The following is an 18,265-nucleotide window of genomic DNA, read 5'->3' as shown; positions in this document are numbered from 1 at the left end:
CAGTCAGGGATGCACATGTAAGTAGCTCTCTCAATGCACAGTTATTTGAGCCATTCCAGTACAAGCTAACAACAGGTGGCCTGACTAACCTGATCTAGGAAACGGCTGTAATCGCTCAAACGCTTGTGTGTCAGATTTGCTGTTTCCATCCCTGGTAGGAGAAACAATATGGATTCCATGTCTGTATGTTTTTGAGTTGAAGTTCTCCCCTAATGCATTTCCTTAGCCAAGTCTTAAATAATGTACATTTTCCAATGCTTGATGCCAAATTTGGCTTAACTGTATCACACTGTATATGTGTGAAATTTAGTGTGATTCAAGTGATCAAAGGCTGTCACAGCATCACAAAGTACATTTCTTCATATATTTTGTTTATTTATTTTTTATACAGTCATGAATATATAGAAAGCAATGACCCTAATGTGTCTCATCAGAAATGTTGTTCATACTCTTATAAAAATGTTTTTTTATTTTTTATGAAGTACAGAATGTGCACAATCCCTTTAAATGTATGGATTATGCATTGTAGGTGATGGGCAGTGTCATGACAGTGGAGAATGTGTGTCGCTTTTAGAAGATATGAAGTTTCCATTAGGTAAGCTTTGAGGTCACAGTAATTGCCACACAATTGTGCAGTGACCCAGGATAAATTATTATTATTTTTATTGATCTGTGATGTTTCTATCTTGTAACCTTCTAAAAGATAGATCTCCTTTGCTTACCTGGGGTATGTTATCTCACAAATCCTGATTATCTTTTTGTGAAGTGTTTATATTTTCTGTGCAGTTTTTGGTTGGGGGACATTTGCTTTTAGTTAAGTATTGTGATGATATTTTTCCTGATGCAGGTTTGTATCTGGTCTTATTTTTAGTGTGAGCCAGAACCCTGTGTTGCTTAGCTTATGTCTCCAAATGAGGTCCTTATGACGGAAGACCCTTGATTGAATTTCCTCTATTTAATATTTTATTATTTTGATGTCTGGTGCTATAATTGGGCAATGAGAGTCTTTTGAAATATTTATTGAAACTCGCCATATTTCCTGACATTCACAACGATACCATTTGCTTTGTGTGTGTACGAAGCAATTTATTTCTGTCCCTCATCAATCGTTTTGAGTGGGTGAATGGGTAGAAGGATGGGGGAGGGGTACATGTGATCTGTGGACTAAAAGCTAATGTGCGCGCTTCTGTGGCCGATCTCCGTTCCTAAGAAGTCGTTTCTCTCATTCATTGCTCCTGATAAATGGGGTGAGTCATCCTGTGAGGTTGGCTGGAATGCTTGAAATTGATTTGCAGTCTAATATCGTAAATGGCATGAAATGGGATCGGGGGAACAGAATGCCTGGAACTGCACCCCCTCCCCCCCCCACTCCCCCTCCATTTTTACAGTGTTCCTGAGATGGGGAAAGGGCAGTGTGGAAGACCGTATATCACAGGAGCGCTGTGCTGTCCTATCTGTCATGCATAGGGGCGTGAAGGCAAATAGGAAACTGCATTTAGAGAGCTCTGTGCTATTTAATTATTTTGAAGCAGCTCTGTGAACTGTGACAAGTGTGACGCACGCACTGCATTTGTTTAAGGATCTGTGGGCGGGCGAGTGTGTGTGTGTGTGTGTGTGTGTGTGTGTGTGTGCGCCTGTGTGTCTATGCGAGCAATTGTATCCCTGAACACAAAAAAATAAAAATAAAAATCCTTGTAGTGGAGAGGATAGTCACGGATGCTGCTTGCAGGTTTGTGTTCAGCAGGGCTGGGGCAGCAGGTTCTGTACCGTAAGTGTGGCTTAATGACCATGCCCCAGTTCCCTACTGGACATGGCCCACTCATCCTGCAGATGCTGTGGAGTTCTGAAGCTAGAGGGCGATTCCTTTGACACCCAGTGTACATGATGGATTTTGTGTCAACCTCTGCTGTTACTTTCATAACTGCCTCCTTGGTTTAACTTAATTTGGCTTGTTTCACATAAGGTCTGATGGTTCACTTGTGCCCTCTCCTCAAATGTTGTACTTCAGTATTATTTTGGAACGGTGTAGCCTATGGGCGACACGTCAACAAATTCAGCCAGAGTAATCCCTCCAGAAATGAGACGATAGTTTGGACACCCCAACCATAAAGGGTTGATTGTTTTTGCCTTTTTTGGTAGTTCCACTAACAGGTAGTTCCTTGTGGTTGGCCGACACCTCATTCCAGCTTTGCAGCCGGGTTACTGGAGGGCTGTAGTGGAGCTGCGGTATCTGCAGGCTTCTGTCCCCGCCTAGCTTTTACCTGACCTGCAGAAAGGAACCATCACTCTACCGGTCCAGTGACTTTGCCCAGATCTGAGGGCGTTATCGCTGGTGGTGTTTAGAGATCTGGGAGAGCTGACTCAGCATCTGTGGATGAAATATACATTTGCGTTGCAGAGCACGCTAAGCTAATCTGATTAGACACACCCAAATCAGGGACATGAATATTCAATTAATGGGCAGTACAACAACAAAATATCATCACAGAGTCATAGACAGGTGGTTATATCCAGGTTTTGCATGAGATATGTGCCACTTTCTGTACTATATAGGTAGTTGACTTTAGAAGAAAACAGTTAATTCTCTCTACATCTGCCGTCTGTATAAAGTGAACCTTGCAGGTTGGGGAGAAGGATGAGAATGCAGTGCCCTTGACCCCTCTGAATGCGATGGCACACGGCTTTGTGGGCGATTTCTTTAACGGTTGTTGTGTGAGGGATAACCTCGCACCACACTTCCATAGGCTTGCGCCTTCTGAAGCACCGATGGCTTTACGTTACCTCACTGCCGTTGTGCTTTTTCTTAAGACCGCCGCGCCGCGTCTTTGGTACGAGAATCTCTCGAACTCTCTCGACGGTCGCCATTTAAGCCTGCCGCAACAAGTGCCGCAGTGTTGGGATTCCTTTGACTGGCCGGTGACTGCGGAGTCAGCACGTTTGTGCATCAGGCGGAAGCCTGAGCGCAGCCACGGTGATCATGCAGTCATGATTTGGTAGAAACGCACTCCTGAGATCTCTGTTGTGAACCTTAATGTCAGGGAAGGAGACTAATGCAGAAGAAATTTGATGACGAGAACGGGCATTAACTCATTTCCGTCTGTTCCTGCTTGTTCTGCTGACAGATGTAGCTGGAATATTTTCTGTAGCGCCCTTTAATAATCCCTTAAAAAAATATAGGCCTATTAACCTCAAGTACTCTTGAAGCTCATTGTGCACAAATAGGAACCTGAATTATTTCCGATACCTGGAGCCAATTTTGTAGACATGCCCTTCCTTTCCTTTTGTTGGCTATATCCTCCTTATAGTGTTTTTCTCTGAACTGGGCACAGCACTTTAATGTGGTCTGTAAATGTCAGAGTCATTGTATAATCGTAAGATCCTTTGTTTTATTTTCGGTACTTCGCGCTACATATATCCCAGAATCCTATATGCCTTTTCTCAATGTCAAGGTTTTTTTAACTTAATTTTTAAACTATTATAATATTCTCAAATTAAGCACGCTAATTTTTCCCTTCTATTTGCATTTGCAAGTTGCTTTCTATTTGCATAATTAGCCATGTTCAATTGCATATGCAAGGTGTCCAATCCCAAATTCTGGTTAAATCATTTAAATTATTTTTGTTGCTTAAAAACGGTTTTCTATAGGCCATAAGCATAAAAGTCAGATATGACGATCAGATATGTCATTTAATTGACGACATGAAAATCATAACAAGATACAGTACATAAGACCTCAATGAAGCAGTGGCATGGTGACAGCTTGGATTGTGTGGCGCGCACCACTAACTCGACTATAATGGAATGCTTTTTTATTTCTTGCGACATTGAGCTTCATCCTTCCGTAAGTGAAAATGGAGCTCTCGTTTATAAAATGCAGTGAGGTTGCGCTGCATAATACCAAAAACACTCCCAACAATGCCACTCTGGCGTACGTGGTGATGAGGTGAGAGAACATGTGGTGTGTTACGTGCACACACACGCACACACACACACACGCACACACACGCACACACACAATCACATCCATGTCACACAAACGTCCACATGAAAATAGTGAGAGGTGGCAGTGTTCATTGGCTGTTAATACTTCACCCACGCAGTGCGAGTGGGTAAGCATGGGAGGTGTTGGTGGAGCTTTGCAGGTGGGGAGGGGGGGGGGTGCTAGCGGTGATGTCAGGAGCCTCTCACCCTCCCCAGCCAGCTCCCTGCAGTAGCCTTGAAGGTGCTGATGTCAGTGCCCCGCGCAGAATCTGCACAGTGAGGAGGTAGAGGAGGAGGGGGAGGAGGCGAGGCGTGGCGGGTCCCACTGCTCCATCGCTGTCCCTCTGACTGCCAAACCAGAGAGGAGATGGTCAAATAAGAGCACGATCACACGCACAAATGCACACAGACAAACATACACATACTAATTTTCCCCCTGGTGTGCATGTATGGCACATAGACACACACACACTCACACAGCACTCCTAACAGTGGATGCGATATTCCAGCTCTTCGCTGATGTGTGCAGGGTACCTGCTTAGCAGCAGAGCTCCCTGGTTTGGGTTTGGTGAGCTGTGAACAGTGAGCCTTAGTACCTGGAATATTAAACATTCATTATGCATATTTAGAACACAGCACATTGCGGTGGTCTTCTTCCTGAAATATGTTTTCCTTTCCTCTTAATTTTTATTTGTAGCGTTTTTATATTTGTTCAGATGTTTCATTTTCTGAATTACCGTGTAAGCTGTGTGGGCTGGATGATCGTATGCTTGTGCGTGCGTGTGTGTGTGTGTGTGTGTTAGCTGTATTTGTGTATTTGTTAGCATGCGATTGTACATGTGAGTGCATTTAAGGATCCGTGCAAGAGAGCGACTGCACAGAAACCTGTTCACTGCCCTGAGAAAACCGGAGCTGAAAAAGTGACTGTTGCTTGTACCTAATAGGAGCCTGACATTTGTGTTTGTTCTGTGTGGTGAGTCAGTAATTGACCCTATTAGGAAACGCATACCAGGGAAAGCGCGGAGCTGTATGCGACCAGCTCCCATCAGACAAATCGCCCTCGTAAGACTGACTCAAAGTGCTTTTGTACTTCCACCCAGCTCTTTCCCTTGCTTTTATTTTCTTATGGAAGGGCCCAGAGTGCCTTTTAACAGAACTGTATCATCGCCGCCGCGTTTCCGGCAGAAAAAAGGTGCTTTATTCAGAGATTTAATGGCATCACTGGGAGGTTCAGATCCGCTGTTTCGTTCCTTTCAGAGAGCGGGAGGCGGCTGTGCGTGTGCGAGTGCTGGACTGCTGGGCCACTGGGCTGCGGGTTCGAATTATTCCCCCAGGCTGTGCCTCAACAGAAAATGCAAAAAGGTTGCCAGTGCTTGATGAAAGGCTTATATGTAGAAATAAATACGCACAGTAAAATAATTACGATGGTATAAAACACTCCTCTGCCTCCACAAAAATTTACATTTAAGCTGCGAACGTGGTTGAGTTCTGACATTTGGGCATTTTCATAAATTCACAATGTATTCCATTAGTATGCTAAAAACCTACCTACGTATCACCACTACAGTGTACACTTTGCCATTACTCATTGTTACTTCCGGTTCATTTCACACGTCCTTATTTGTCTCTTCTCTAATATATGCATTTATGTATTTTGCCTTGATAACCCTGCGAGCTGCTCTGGATTACAGAATCTGCTAAATAAAAATGATAAATACATGCATGCACAGAATTTTCTGTGGAACTGTTCTATGATAAAACACTTGTGGATCACACAGGAGGCCTCATGCCCATTAGCTGTATATGTAGGCTAACGTACAGTTAAACGCAGGTAAACGTTACCCACTGTTAATTATGCATCTTGAAATGTCTGTATGATGCCTGCCTTCATGTGCTTTGATGATAGCTGAAGCTAGTTGAAGCTTAGCTGCAACACAACTAAACAACGGCGTGAAAAGATAGAAAGTTTTTTTTAATAATGAGGGGACGGACAGTATTTTGGAAAAAAATATATATATTTTGTTAAATTCTTGTGATCGCTGAGCACCTGGCATTTATTTTTCTGTTTTGTGAGAAGCACGCCTCCGCCCACACTTAGCTGTGCATTAACGCATTAGCGCGATAGCGGAAGCAATTTGAGGGACCTGGCGTCGGCCTGATGCCAGTTTCCGGCGTTACCTCACTGCGTCGCTTCCGAAGCCCCGTGGGGGCGTGGCCCCAGGGACGCACTTTCACCCCTCCCTGTTGACCCGTGACATCATCCGTCCACTTTTCCCCTTGGTCTCTGGTGTACTGTGGTGTAAACAGTTTTCATTTGCCTGTTGATGTCATCATTGCGAAGCGTTGTCTCCGGTCTGCCTGAAGAACTGTTTTCTTCTTCCAGGTCAATGGGCACCAGACGACAGACGAGCCGATGGAGGAAGGGGAGTCCCTGTCACACTGTGTGAGTACTAGCCTGCAGCTCACTCTACGACAGGGCTGGAGGACCACAGTTCAGTTCATTTAATTAGGTCAATCGTGTTATGTGAAATTTTGTTAGCTGAAGTTTTAGATACATTTATGGATGAATTCAGGAAGCACAGCTGTTATTTTGTCCATACATTAATCGGCTTACCATTGTCTGACGTGCAAGTCAACTACTGGTTGTGGATGATTAAATAATTAGGACCAGAGGTTTGAATATAAACTGATATATTTAGAAACTGATACGACCCTCCAGGAATGGGATCCCCCATGCCTCTTCTAGAAGAAGCAAACAAGATGACAGACCCCTCTGCACTGTACCTCACAAGAAATAATCCACTTGTGCATTACTCAAACTAAAGTGTCATCAACTCCTGGAGGCTTAACAATTTATTTTGTGCTGGAGTCACATAGCTCGACCAGGAAGGAACACAAATGCACCGTTTCCCTGGTGACGAACAGTTTCTGGTACTGATGCACAGGGCCACATATGATCATCGTCTATAATTCCAGGCTTCCTGGCCTGATGTATACTCTGCATATCAATTTCCTCATTTGCACTTAGAGGCTGAATGGTACACACAACCTTCAACTCCCACGACACGCAAGAGTGGGCTGGTGCTAGCAATGCCTGCTGACGTCATCACTGAAAAAAATGTGCATCCTGGCCACAAACACACGCACATACAGTACATGCCCACACACACTGAGAAGATTACAGATTCCAGCTTTCTTTTCTGATGGAATGGTCTGGATTTTCCTGTACTACTACCATTTATTAATATATCTGTGGCTTGTATAAAAAGTACGCATCCCCTGTTTCCTATTGTATGTTTCTGTAAATAATCAAGCAGCTGGAAATTTTGTAATGAGGTTGTCATGGAAGTTGCAACCGCAAAAGGACACATACTGGGTTCTGTTGATTATGTAATAATGTGCACATTTTCCTAGCAATGTTTGGTTGCCCCCTGAAATACCCACTGAATACATATCAGTGCCTGCTTAGTGGTGCTTCGCAATCATTATTTCTTGTGGAGAGGGTTTCATAAAGGAACATGCCTGACTGTAACAGACTGCCCCGCTTGGCAACACACATTTGGCTCCATATTGCGCTGGGATGGGAGGGTTTCTGTTGAATGGGATGACAGCGTCTTGTTGTGCATCAGTGGTTGTGGCTGGTTGACTGGATGCCTGTATTTGTGTCTGTTGAGCTGCGTGTGAAGTGTCTTCCTCCACCTCATGCTTGTGCGAGTTCAGCTTGCAGCCTGTGGTATGAGGAGAAGCAGCAGCTCATATTTTTCTTGAGGCCTTGATGAGCGTTGCCATTTGAGCTTGATTGGACATTCCAAAATAGAGAGAAAAGGAGGGAAAACTAATAAAAATGACAGTGCATCAGAGCACGATTAGTCATCCAGTGGTAGCTTCAGGGCTATCAGGGCCTTGTCAGTTGCCATATCTGAAGCATTTGAGCATTTTAGGGATGTTCTGGGACCTTCTTCGAGAAACCTGTAAACTCTGCCACAGCACATGCAGTCCGCACTAGGCACACATGGTGTCACACCCTATTAAGGGGCTTATTTTCAGTCACCTCTGGCTTTTATTACTGATTGTGTGCTGGCAATGGAAAAATACCGTCTGTGGGTGGTAGATTTGCACAGAATTTTTATTTTTTTATTTACTCTTGACTCTTGAGGGTTTTTACTAACCTGTTTTAACTTCCATGTACGCAAACGCAAATGCACATTTTGCCAGAAGCTTGCGTATGTGTTTAAATTCCATCTTCGGTGGTGCGCAAGGTCATTTTCTCCTGGATTCGACAGGAAAATATGCAATAGCAATAGAGAGAACAATGGAAAAGGATCTTCAGCAAGTGAGAGACGTTATAAGCGAGAAGCCGTCGGGGTCCGTGTCGGTTGTGTGGCGGGGGTAAAGATTTAACGGCTCGGGATGCGGGGCGTCGATGTCCCTGTGATGAGCCGCGCTTGGGGGACGCTGAAACGGCGGCGGCGGCGCGCGCCGCGTCGAGCTGGCGCTCTCCCAGCGGCGATGAATAATTCAGCCGCCGCTGTTCCGGACAGCGGAGGAGCGGATCATCGCCGCGGCTAAGCTGATTAGCAGCTCTTTGATGTCGCCGGGCGTCCCCCTCGCTGAGGTCTGCTCTCCCAGCGGTGGCGGGTGTAGCTGCGGCATGTCGGCTCCTTGGCCCAATTAATAACGCGGGGAGATGGTTTCTCTCCCGCTCTTTCTCTCTTCTTTCACGCTCTCACTCAGAGGCTGCTCCAATGAGGCTTTAGTGGTCCCAATTTGGGACCGTCCTTGTAGCACAAATGGGTTCTGGTCTTGTTTGGGTCCATGTGGCCTCACTGGACACTTATAAAGGGATAGACTTTATTGGTGTAAATTAGAGAAGAATTGGATGGTTTGGCAACGTATGTTAATTCAACACTACCAAATCTTGCTCTTGGAATGTATTTGAGGATTTTGACCATTAATGGGTTGATCAAGGAAATGGATGATAAATCGAAATGATTTATATCTGAACTAGATGTCCAGGCTAACTTACTGACAGAATGTGATGTGAATTTTGTTGCTGGTCTTATTTCATTCAGGAAAACTATCATTATTTGATGTGCTAAATGTCTACGCATCGGCAAAGTCTTGGAATACATTAAGAATGTTCAGGGTGAAATATGTGAATTCAAATCCACACTCAGCACTACAAGGCTAGAACTGTGACACCTTGTTATCCATGATGGTGTGAAGACGCCGCGTGAAGGACGTGAGAAAAGGTCACGACCTTCCCTGGTCTTTGGGAAAGGGTCTGGTTTCAGTGAGATGCATCCACAAAGACAGTTGTGGATGCTACCGTAACAGCGCTACTCAAATCCAGGTCCTGCAGGCTGCAGTGTCTGCAGGCATTCACCCCAGCCAGGCACTACACCGCCTGATTTCACTCATTATTTTGCCTCCTTGTTTCAGGAAGTAAGCTCATTAGTAAAATTTGTTAGTGGTTAGTGTAATGCATGGTTGGACCAAATACCAGCAGACACTGTGGCCCGCAGGACCTGGAGTTGAGTAGCCCTGTCATAACGCTGCCCAAAACCGAACACCACCCAAATACCCAGACTCTACCTCATCCCAAGTCCTACCACAAGCCCGAAACAAAAAGGCAGAAGCTTCCTTATAATGGGCAGTAGTACCCCTGGTGTCTGTCGCTGCTGCCCGTTGGGTCACTCCAGTGCCTGTCTCCGCAGGAAGAGGGTGTCTACAAGGAGATCCCTATCACCCACCATGTGAAGGAGGGCTGCGAGAAAGCCGACCCCTCCCAGTTTGAGCTGCTCAAGGTGCTGGGCCAGGGGTCCTTCGGCAAGGTGGGCTTCTCTTAACCCTTATCCTTTCTGTGAGTGTCTGACACCTGTGCTCAACACAGTTTTTGTGTTATTAATTCCCCAACTGGGCTTCCCCAATTCCAGGCTTGTTTGAAAATTAATAACACAAAATCCTTCCTTTCTATATCGACTTTAAAATGCCAACCATGTCTATATGGAACCCCTTTTCACCAAATTAGATATGATGTTTGGTGCACTTCGTGTGATGGAAAACCTTTGATTGTACTTTGTTATTGTTGATATCGGAAAGGCTAGTCCAACCTTTACCGGACTTTTAACAACAGTATATATCGACTAAAGTCATTTCACTGCCAGATGCAGTGTTATGTCACTATGTTATCGAATTACTGACAGATGATCAATTTAATCATTGTTCTAAGATTAAAAAGGAGCACAATTTATTATATTTAAAGCAAGGTCTAAAATTTGCAGAAATATTCACTGAAAATGCTAAATACAGAATGATAGCTTTTAGCCCAGCCTAAATCAGTGAAGTGCTTTTTTAGGTTAAAAGGTTAAATGCTCCTCAGAAAATAACCCCTTAAAATAGACTTCATGGTGTTTTGCATTTAGGGATTAAGTGAAATCATTAAACCGTGAATAAGGTTGTTCTTTTTAAACTTTTTTTTTTTTTTCAGGTATTTCTGGTTCGAAAAATCGTGGGTCCCGATGCAGGGCAGCTTTATGCAATGAAAGTACTGAAAAAGGCTTCACTAAAAGGTGATTCTGCTGTGTTAAATCAATTGTGTCTGTGTGCTTTTTCATTTAGTCCATCTAAGAAATGCATTTTGCTTTGACTAAGATGGTGCATGTATTATAGACACAGGCAAAGGAAAGGAGACTGAAATTTAGCTGAGTATCCTAATTACAATTTCCATGTCTTAGTTTCATTCTGTGCCAATGGGCGCAGAACCTAGAGCTCTCTTGTAAAGGATGATCTTTCAGAAGATACGAGTCTGCAGGACTTCCTCCCAGAATGAGAGCCGTGTTATACATAGTCTGAGGATGAAGCATGAGTCCTGGTAGCAGCTGATTGGTATTGAACGCTGACCTTTGAAGGCTAAAGGAGGGCTGGAAATGATCAATGCATGGTGACGTCCTTTCCCTCTCCATTCTCACCGAACCGTGGGGGTCCCTCTCCTGACTCACATCTGTCTTTGCCCGGCAGTGAGGGACCGGGTTCGAACAAAGATGGAGCGGGATATTCTGGTGGAAGTGAACCACCCTTTCATTGTCAAGCTGCACTATGGTGAGTTTGGTACCCGTTCTGCACAGTCAAGCTTCATAGTCCTGTAGCACGTTTAGCCTCCACTCCAGTGATGCTAATACCCCTTTAAGCACAGTTAATCTACACTACGGTGAGCTTAATACTCCAGTAAGCAAAGATGAATCTAATGCCTGTTTAGCTAAGTCTCAGCCAGCAACCCTTCAAGCAGAGAATGCCCTGTGGTGGGTCTAATACCCTTTTAGTTACAGTCAGAGCGGACTCTGGCAGGTCCAATTAGTTCGGCTACCAGGCGTTTTTGCATTGTTATTTCACCGTACACCTGCTCCTCGTGAACCTGGTGTCATGGAGTGTACACACAATTCCCTCAATACTCACTCAGTGCTTTTTTTTTTTTTAAAGGTGAGAAAATGACCATTTCATTTGGTACAGAAGATGTTGTTTGGTTTCACTTGTTTATGAAATGGGACAGATTCAGTGATCTGAGTTGTTTTCCTGTCGCTTCCTCCTTCCCTCCTCTTCCCTCTCTCAGCCTTTCAAACAGAAGGGAAGCTCTATTTAATTCTAGATTTTCTCAGGGGCGGTGACGTCTTTACTCGATTGTCCAAAGAGGTAAGGTCACCTTGTTCCTCCTGTTACTCTGATGTGTGCATGCTCACTTTTCACCCATCTAGATATTTGCATGCAGTAAATCCGGGTGATCTTACAGCCACCTTCTGCTAATATTAATATTTCTGATGAGAGTTCCTGTGCTCTTTTGTTTGAGATGCATGGAACCCGGATATGTCTTTGATCGCGTGGTTTGTGTAGCAGAGGGATTTTTCCAGCCCCTCCCACTTTTGGTGTAATGTGTTGAGTCATGGCATCCGTCTCAAAGCTGCCATTTGCATAAATATCAGTTTCTCTGGAGTCCTGAATGCTTAATGCCCTGACCCTGAACTAATGGTGTGCAGATGTGTGCTTTGGACCTTCCATTAATCCACTGGCTGCTATGCTAACAATATCATTTGCAAGAAATTGGTTATTCCACAGACTGTTGTTTTTCACACTGTAGATTATTATTAGAATAATTATAATCTACAGCTCATTAAAGAAATTGTGGATTTCAATATATATATATATATATATGTTTCTGGAAAATGAACATGTATTGAACAATAACCACTGTCTTTCTATTGATTAAAAATATTTGACTGAATTTCTACTGTAATCTGCTTTTTCCTTTTAATGTCTGGATGATGATGATGATGATGATGATGATAATGACTTGTTTGTGTACAGATGAAGATCAGAGGGTAAATCTGTCCAGTTCTTATTAGGTTATGTTTACAGAGGAGGATGTGAAATTCTACCTTGCAGAGCTGGCCCTTGCATTGGATCATCTTCACAACCTAGGCATTGTTTACAGAGACCTGAAGCCTGAAAAGTAATGTATATCATTAGCTTTGACCTTTGACTTTACCCACTCTCTTGTTAACCTCCACAGCACACCGACACGTACGATGTGCAGTGCATATGCATGTACACAAACCGTACGCAAGCAGAGCACGCCAGCATGCTTGTGAGAACCTACACACTCTGTAACATGCAACACTCTGGTGATGGGATAGTATTCCCAATGTAAAAAAATCTCTGCTATTGCTGTTGCACGCTGAAGCCACACATAGAGTAGAGCTCACAGCCCTGCTCTTCCTGGCTAGCCCAGTTTAACAGACAGTTTAAATTTATGTACTCCCAGATGTAGGTTTTTTTTTTTTCAGTGGTATGGCTGTTACATTGAGTCTCTTTTGATGCCAGCCACATGATCACAGGTGACCAGCAGCTGAACCATGTCTTTGGATTAATTATTGATGCAATGTTATGGAAATGTTTGTACGTACCTGTATTGTGATTTTAATTTTCAGCATTTTGCTTGATGAAGCTGGTCATATCAAGCTAACAGGTATGAACCCTTCAGTCTGCTGTCTCTCTTTTCATATTGCTTCTAACATTCACAATTATTATTCATTTGCAAAGATCTCCACTCTAGATATTTTTTATTGTGCCAATTTGAATTAAAAAAATGTACTACTTTAAAATGAGTCAGTAATGTTGAATGCAGTGGCCACAGTAATGGCAGGAACCTGTTCCCATTTGCTCATTTTCACAGTTTTCTAAAGAGGATATTTTAAATTTGCATCGCCTCAAATATATTGAGGCTATCGTTTGGCCTGACATGCATAAATTAGCATAGCTTTTTAGCTCTCTGAATGAACTTTGAAATGTTTTTTTTTTTGATTTAGGAAATAATATTTATACTGTAATAATTTTGGTGTTGCGTTGTACAGTATAGTTCTGTGTGTGTCTGAGAGAGAGAGAGTGAGAGAGAGAGACTAACAAAGCTTGTTTCTGTGCAGACTTTGGGCTCAGTAAAGAGTCAGTAGACCAGGATAAGAAAGCCTATTCTTTCTGTGGTACTGTGGAATACATGGCCCCAGAGGTGGTCAACAGGAGAGGACACACCCAAAGTGCTGATTGGTGGTCGCTAGGTGTCCTTATGGTACGACTTCAGGGTCCCCCCTCCTTCTTCCTGTTCCACAAATAACGTTTTACAATGATAATAATAATTAGCAAAGGGTGTCTTTGATTAATTATGAATGTTGTATATTTGTTTCTCTTTTTCAATTCCAGTTTGAAATGTTGACTGGGACTTTACCATTCCAAGGAAAAGACCGTAACGAAACCATGAGCATGATACTGAAGTGAGCAATCGTTTTGTGAATGGAAGGCTTTTGGAAAGTTGTTGGTCGATGTGCGAGTTATTTATATGTTTCTTCCGCTGTCTCATTAAGAAAATGCACTCGTGGCACTATGAAGATTATTCATTCACTTCCTTAGAACTGACTGCCTGTGAGGCATTGTGATACATGTCCAGCCTGCCAGATTTGCTGAAGATATTAGCTGCGTATCTGCGTGTGTAATGCGCGTGTTTGTGTGGGCAAGCCTAATGACCGCACCTGTTTTTTGTTTTTGTGTTTTTTTTTTGTTTTTGTTTTGTTTTTTTACCCGTCCTGCAGAGCCAAACTGGGCATGCCGCAGTTCCTGAGCCTGGAAGCTCAGAGCCTTCTGAGAATGTTGTTCAAGCGCAATCCAGCCAATCGCTTAGGTACGCTGCCTCCGCCGCTCTCCCCTCGCGGAGCCGGCGGTGATGTCACCGTTTGGACGGTGCGGCAGTTTGCCGGTCCAGCGCGTGGGCTGAGCTGACTCGCTCCGCTAGCGGTCCAGGTGGCCCCTGGTGTTAAACCTGCCCAGACAAAATGCGCAACTGCGTCAGTATCTGCTTTGGACTGCAGGGTCTCGAACCGCCGCGTGCGATTTACTGAATAATGAATTAAATGCGGAATGTTGAATTGAATAGATATGACTGCTCACTGGTGATGGGTCTTAATTTTAACTTAATTATAAATATGAAATATTGAATTTCTTGTGGCAACAGCCTGGAGAACTAATTAGATGGTGGCAGGTGGCGATGTCGATCGGGCCTGTTTTTTTCCCTCTCTAAATGAGAGCAGGGTGAGTCATGCCCTCCTCCGCACATTCTACTGAACCGGGGAGTATGCAGAGGTGGTCTGAGCCTACTGCGTGTGCGCGCGCGTGTGTGGGGGTGTGTGTGCGTGTGTGTGTGTGTGAGCGTGTGGGCATGTGTTTACATTTGAATGTATACGTGTGTATGGGTGTACAGATGCGTGTTTGCTCGTGCAGTGCGCGTGTGTTCACATATGCACAGGCTTGCATTTGCGTTTTGAGTGCACGGGTACGTGTGTGCATACGTGTGTCTGTGCGTGCGTGCGTGGGTATTCATTTGTATGTGTACGTGTATGAATGTATACGGGGGTGTGTTTGTGTGCGTGCGCCTGTATCTCTAGCTGGGCCATAACTGCTCTCACGGTGTCTTGCAGGGGCGGGGCCTGACGGGGTGGAGGAGATCAAAAGACACGCCTTCTTCTCCACCATCGACTGGAATGTGAGTGTGACAGGAGAGTCGCAGTTACACTCAGTCGAGCCTGCCTTCGTTCCAGAAGACAGAGCTCATGTTTTGCATTCATGATTTTGAGCTTTTTGTTTGTTTGTTTGACCGCGTGACTCATTGTTAATCCCCATTCTAGTGTTTTGAAGTGGCAGTGGTGTGAACGTGAAGGTAAACTCACCTGAGCACACAGAGAAGTATGGGAGACTGGCTGATCAGTATGTGAGAAGTGTCTCTTCTGATACGTGATGCATCCATTTTGACTCATTTCGAAGTGCTCGGCCTCCCGTACAGACGCATCTGTAGGCTGCTATTTTCTGCGGTTGGGGGCGTGCGTGACTCCATGGCAACTCCCATGACAACCCCAGCAAAGCGCAGGCGAGCTCGAAAACAAGAATCGTTCTGTTTTTGCAATTTGACCATGTGGCAGGAGCGGTGAAACTAATCTGCGATGGGAGGTTCACACTCGCGTAAAGGGAGAGATTTTGCAATTCTGAAAGAAAAAGCGATTCCTTGGGGAGGTGGGGACATAATTTAAGTTGACATCGTTTTAATACCACCCTCGTTTCTTATTCTGTGATGTTCTGCTCCTTCCCCTTCATACATTAAAATGTAAGTTTAACAAACAGCAGCTGGCTGGCTAACTAAGTATTATTGCTGGCTATAAAGCTGTTTTCTCTTTCTGTGTTTTGTAACATAGCTCATGGGTGTAAAATGGGGGGAGTCGTTATTTTTAATAGAAAGGACATACAATGCAGGGTAATGTCTAGGGTTGTTTTAATACCTTGGATGTACAAATTGGATGTCTGTCTCCCTCTTGTGGGCATTTTTAAATTCCAATGTCGGGGAATTAATGGCAAATAAACTGAGCCTGACATCATATGTGACCAACCAACAATAAAACTTTTTTACTTGAATTTGAAATTATTGGGGTAAATATTTAAACACACAATATATTCTTATCAAATTATTATGATTTGATTCATTTATTCACTTTTTTTGTTACTTAAATGTTCAAATCCAGCCCTTTTACACTGTAAAAGCCTCATGTTTGAGGCTGGGGGCCCATGTTTGAGGCTGGGGCCCATGTTTGAGGCTGGGGGCTCATGTTTGAGGCTGGGGGCCCATGTTTGAGGCTGGGGCTCGTGTTTGAGTCTGGGGCTTGTGTTTGAGGCTGGGGGCCCATGTTTGAGGCTGGGGGCCCATGTTTGAGGCTGGGGCTCGTGTTTGAGTCTGAGGCTTGTGTTTGAGGCTGGGGGCCCATGTTTGAGGCTGGGGTCCATGTTTGAGGCTGGGGCCCATGTTTAGGTGGGGCATGTTTGAGCTGGAGTCCATTTTTTGAGGCTTGGGGCCCTTGTTTGAGGCTTGGATCCCAGCTTTGAGGCTGGTGCCATGTTGAGGGTTGGCCCATGTTTGAGGCTGGGGCCCATGTTTGAGGCCGTGGTCCATGTTTGAGGCCGGGGGCCCATGTTTGAGGCTGGGGCCTCATATCTGAGGCTGGGGCTCATAGCACGTAGCCCTGCAGTCAGGACAGAGCTCCAGGCTCAGAAGAGCCGGCCCCAGCCCCTGTCTGTGCTCTCGGCTCCAGCGCTCACACGGGCCAGGCAGCAGGCCAGCTTCTGACTGAGCCCAGCTAATGGGCCCTGCGAGGGGCCTTTCAGGAGCCAGCGCTGCTTTATGGGCCGTGAAGCGGGGACAAGGCCGCTCCCGCCGAGCAGACAAGGTTAATCTGTCGCCATCCGCGGCCCTCCCCGGCGAGGGCGTGGCACGGACACGCCCGCCGTCCAGCCGGCCCGGCTCCCTCTGCAGCCCGTTCGGCAAGGAGCACCGGGGTGGGGGGACTGCAGTGTTCAGGGCCTCTCTCCAGCCCTGGTAATGGGGCCGTCCTCTTACTGCCTGTCGGTCAGCGTGCCGTATCGCACGCACGGGTTTTATTCTCGGTGTCTGAGGTGGGTGGCCTCAAAGCACAGCAGGCCCGAAGCGCCACACCCATCCCCGATTGCTAGTGATGTCACTGGAGCGCAGGCGGGTCTGAGCTCATGCTGTATCGCAAGTGAGAGAGAGCACATGTTTTGATGACACAAAATATGCATTGTGGACACGCAGTGAAACCTTCAGACCATCCCGTTTGGCAACTTTGTGAATGCAAAGAATTTCAAATATATTTCAAAGCCCCTTGCATTAGAAACAGGAAGTTCCTTTCTCCTTAAAGCCACCTTTGTTTCAGCTGCACCTGCCTAGGGTGGAGGGAAGTTTGGCTAACTGAGCTTTTGAAGCTTTTGGTAGTCCACCTAACCTTATTTTAAGCATTATGTTTAAAGTCCCTCTGGATAAGAGAGTCTGCTAAATACATACATGCTTGTGTTAAATAACTGTCATTGAGCTTTCGCAATGTTTCATACGTACGGCGTTAAATGATTTTGAGCAGAGCGTCCCTTTGAGCTGATGTAGGTGACAGGAGCCTGGCACTTACGCCAAACACAGCTGGCCCCGAGCGAGCAGCGGGCGCTGAGCGACAGGCCGGTGGCAGGGTAATGAGGCTCCTCTTTACCGGAGCAGACAGGGTAACCGCCGCGTCTCTCCGCTCGCGCTCGCAGAAGCTGTTCAGGACGGAGGTCCAGCCTCCGTTCAAGCCCGCGGCGGGGAAGGCGGACGACACGTTCTGCTTCGATCCGGAATTCACCGCGAAAACCCCTAAAGGTGAGCACGGGGTAGTCTGTCATGCACTCCTCTCTCTGAGACTAGTACAGAAAGTCACACTTTGGTACAAGCATAGCCCTTAGCAATACGATTTTACATTTTTTCTCATGACCTAAGTAACTAGATATCAAGTATTTTTTTAATGAGAAGAAGAGAAAGAAGAAGACCATGGCCTGTTGGTGTTTTCTATTTGTAGTAAAGGCTGTTCTTTGACTGTGTACAGCATGCACGGTGCTGTATTCTGTGTTCTCCTGCAGCAGTCCAGTTCTCAATTACTGCTGTGAAATTCAGACCTGCTGTTTTTCCCCTTAAATAGCCATAGCATGTGATTAGCATGGTTGCTATTATACAGAAATAACCCTATCATTTCATAGAATGGTTTATTCAGGAGAAGAAATCAAATGTACTATCCCTGAAGAAGTTTTTTTTTTTCCAGTGAATGTCTTTGAAATGGAGCGGCTTGCAGATCTACGCCTCTCTGTGACCACTCAGGAACGTGTT

General features: G+C 45.1%; 1 protein-coding gene across 8 annotated transcripts in view; it reads left to right on the top strand.

Annotated features, from left to right (window-relative positions):
- Positions 1 to 18,265, top strand: part of rps6kal (ribosomal protein S6 kinase a, like) — a 28,416-nt gene that overhangs the window by 3,165 nt on the left and 6,986 nt on the right. For 6 of the 8 annotated variants that reach the window (XM_064328355.1, XM_064328358.1, XM_064328354.1 and 3 more), the window contains 12 exons: positions 6,365 to 6,424; positions 9,699 to 9,815; positions 10,472 to 10,553; positions 11,002 to 11,082; positions 11,591 to 11,670; positions 12,378 to 12,484; positions 12,963 to 13,000; positions 13,455 to 13,597; positions 13,729 to 13,799; positions 14,115 to 14,203; positions 14,997 to 15,061; positions 17,662 to 17,764. In XM_064328355.1, the coding sequence (XP_064184425.1) occupies positions 6,365 to 6,424; positions 9,699 to 9,815; positions 10,472 to 10,553; positions 11,002 to 11,082; positions 11,591 to 11,670; positions 12,378 to 12,484; positions 12,963 to 13,000; positions 13,455 to 13,597; positions 13,729 to 13,799; positions 14,115 to 14,203; positions 14,997 to 15,061; positions 17,662 to 17,764 (1,036 nt within the window). Of the gene's footprint in view, positions 1 to 4,303; positions 5,344 to 6,364; positions 6,425 to 9,698; positions 9,816 to 10,471; positions 10,554 to 11,001; positions 11,083 to 11,590; positions 11,671 to 12,377; positions 12,485 to 12,962; positions 13,001 to 13,454; positions 13,598 to 13,728; positions 13,800 to 14,114; positions 14,204 to 14,996; positions 15,062 to 17,661; positions 17,765 to 18,265 lie in introns of those variants that run through there. The other 2 variants (XM_064328353.1, XM_064328352.1) reach the window with 2 other exon arrangements.

The sequence above is a fragment of the Anguilla rostrata genome, chromosome 3 (genome assembly GCF_018555375.3).
Source record: "Anguilla rostrata isolate EN2019 chromosome 3, ASM1855537v3, whole genome shotgun sequence".
Lineage (NCBI taxonomy): Eukaryota > Metazoa > Chordata > Actinopteri > Anguilliformes > Anguillidae > Anguilla > Anguilla rostrata.
Note: the sequence above shows the minus strand (reverse complement) of the source record. Positions and strands in the feature narration are given on the sequence as shown.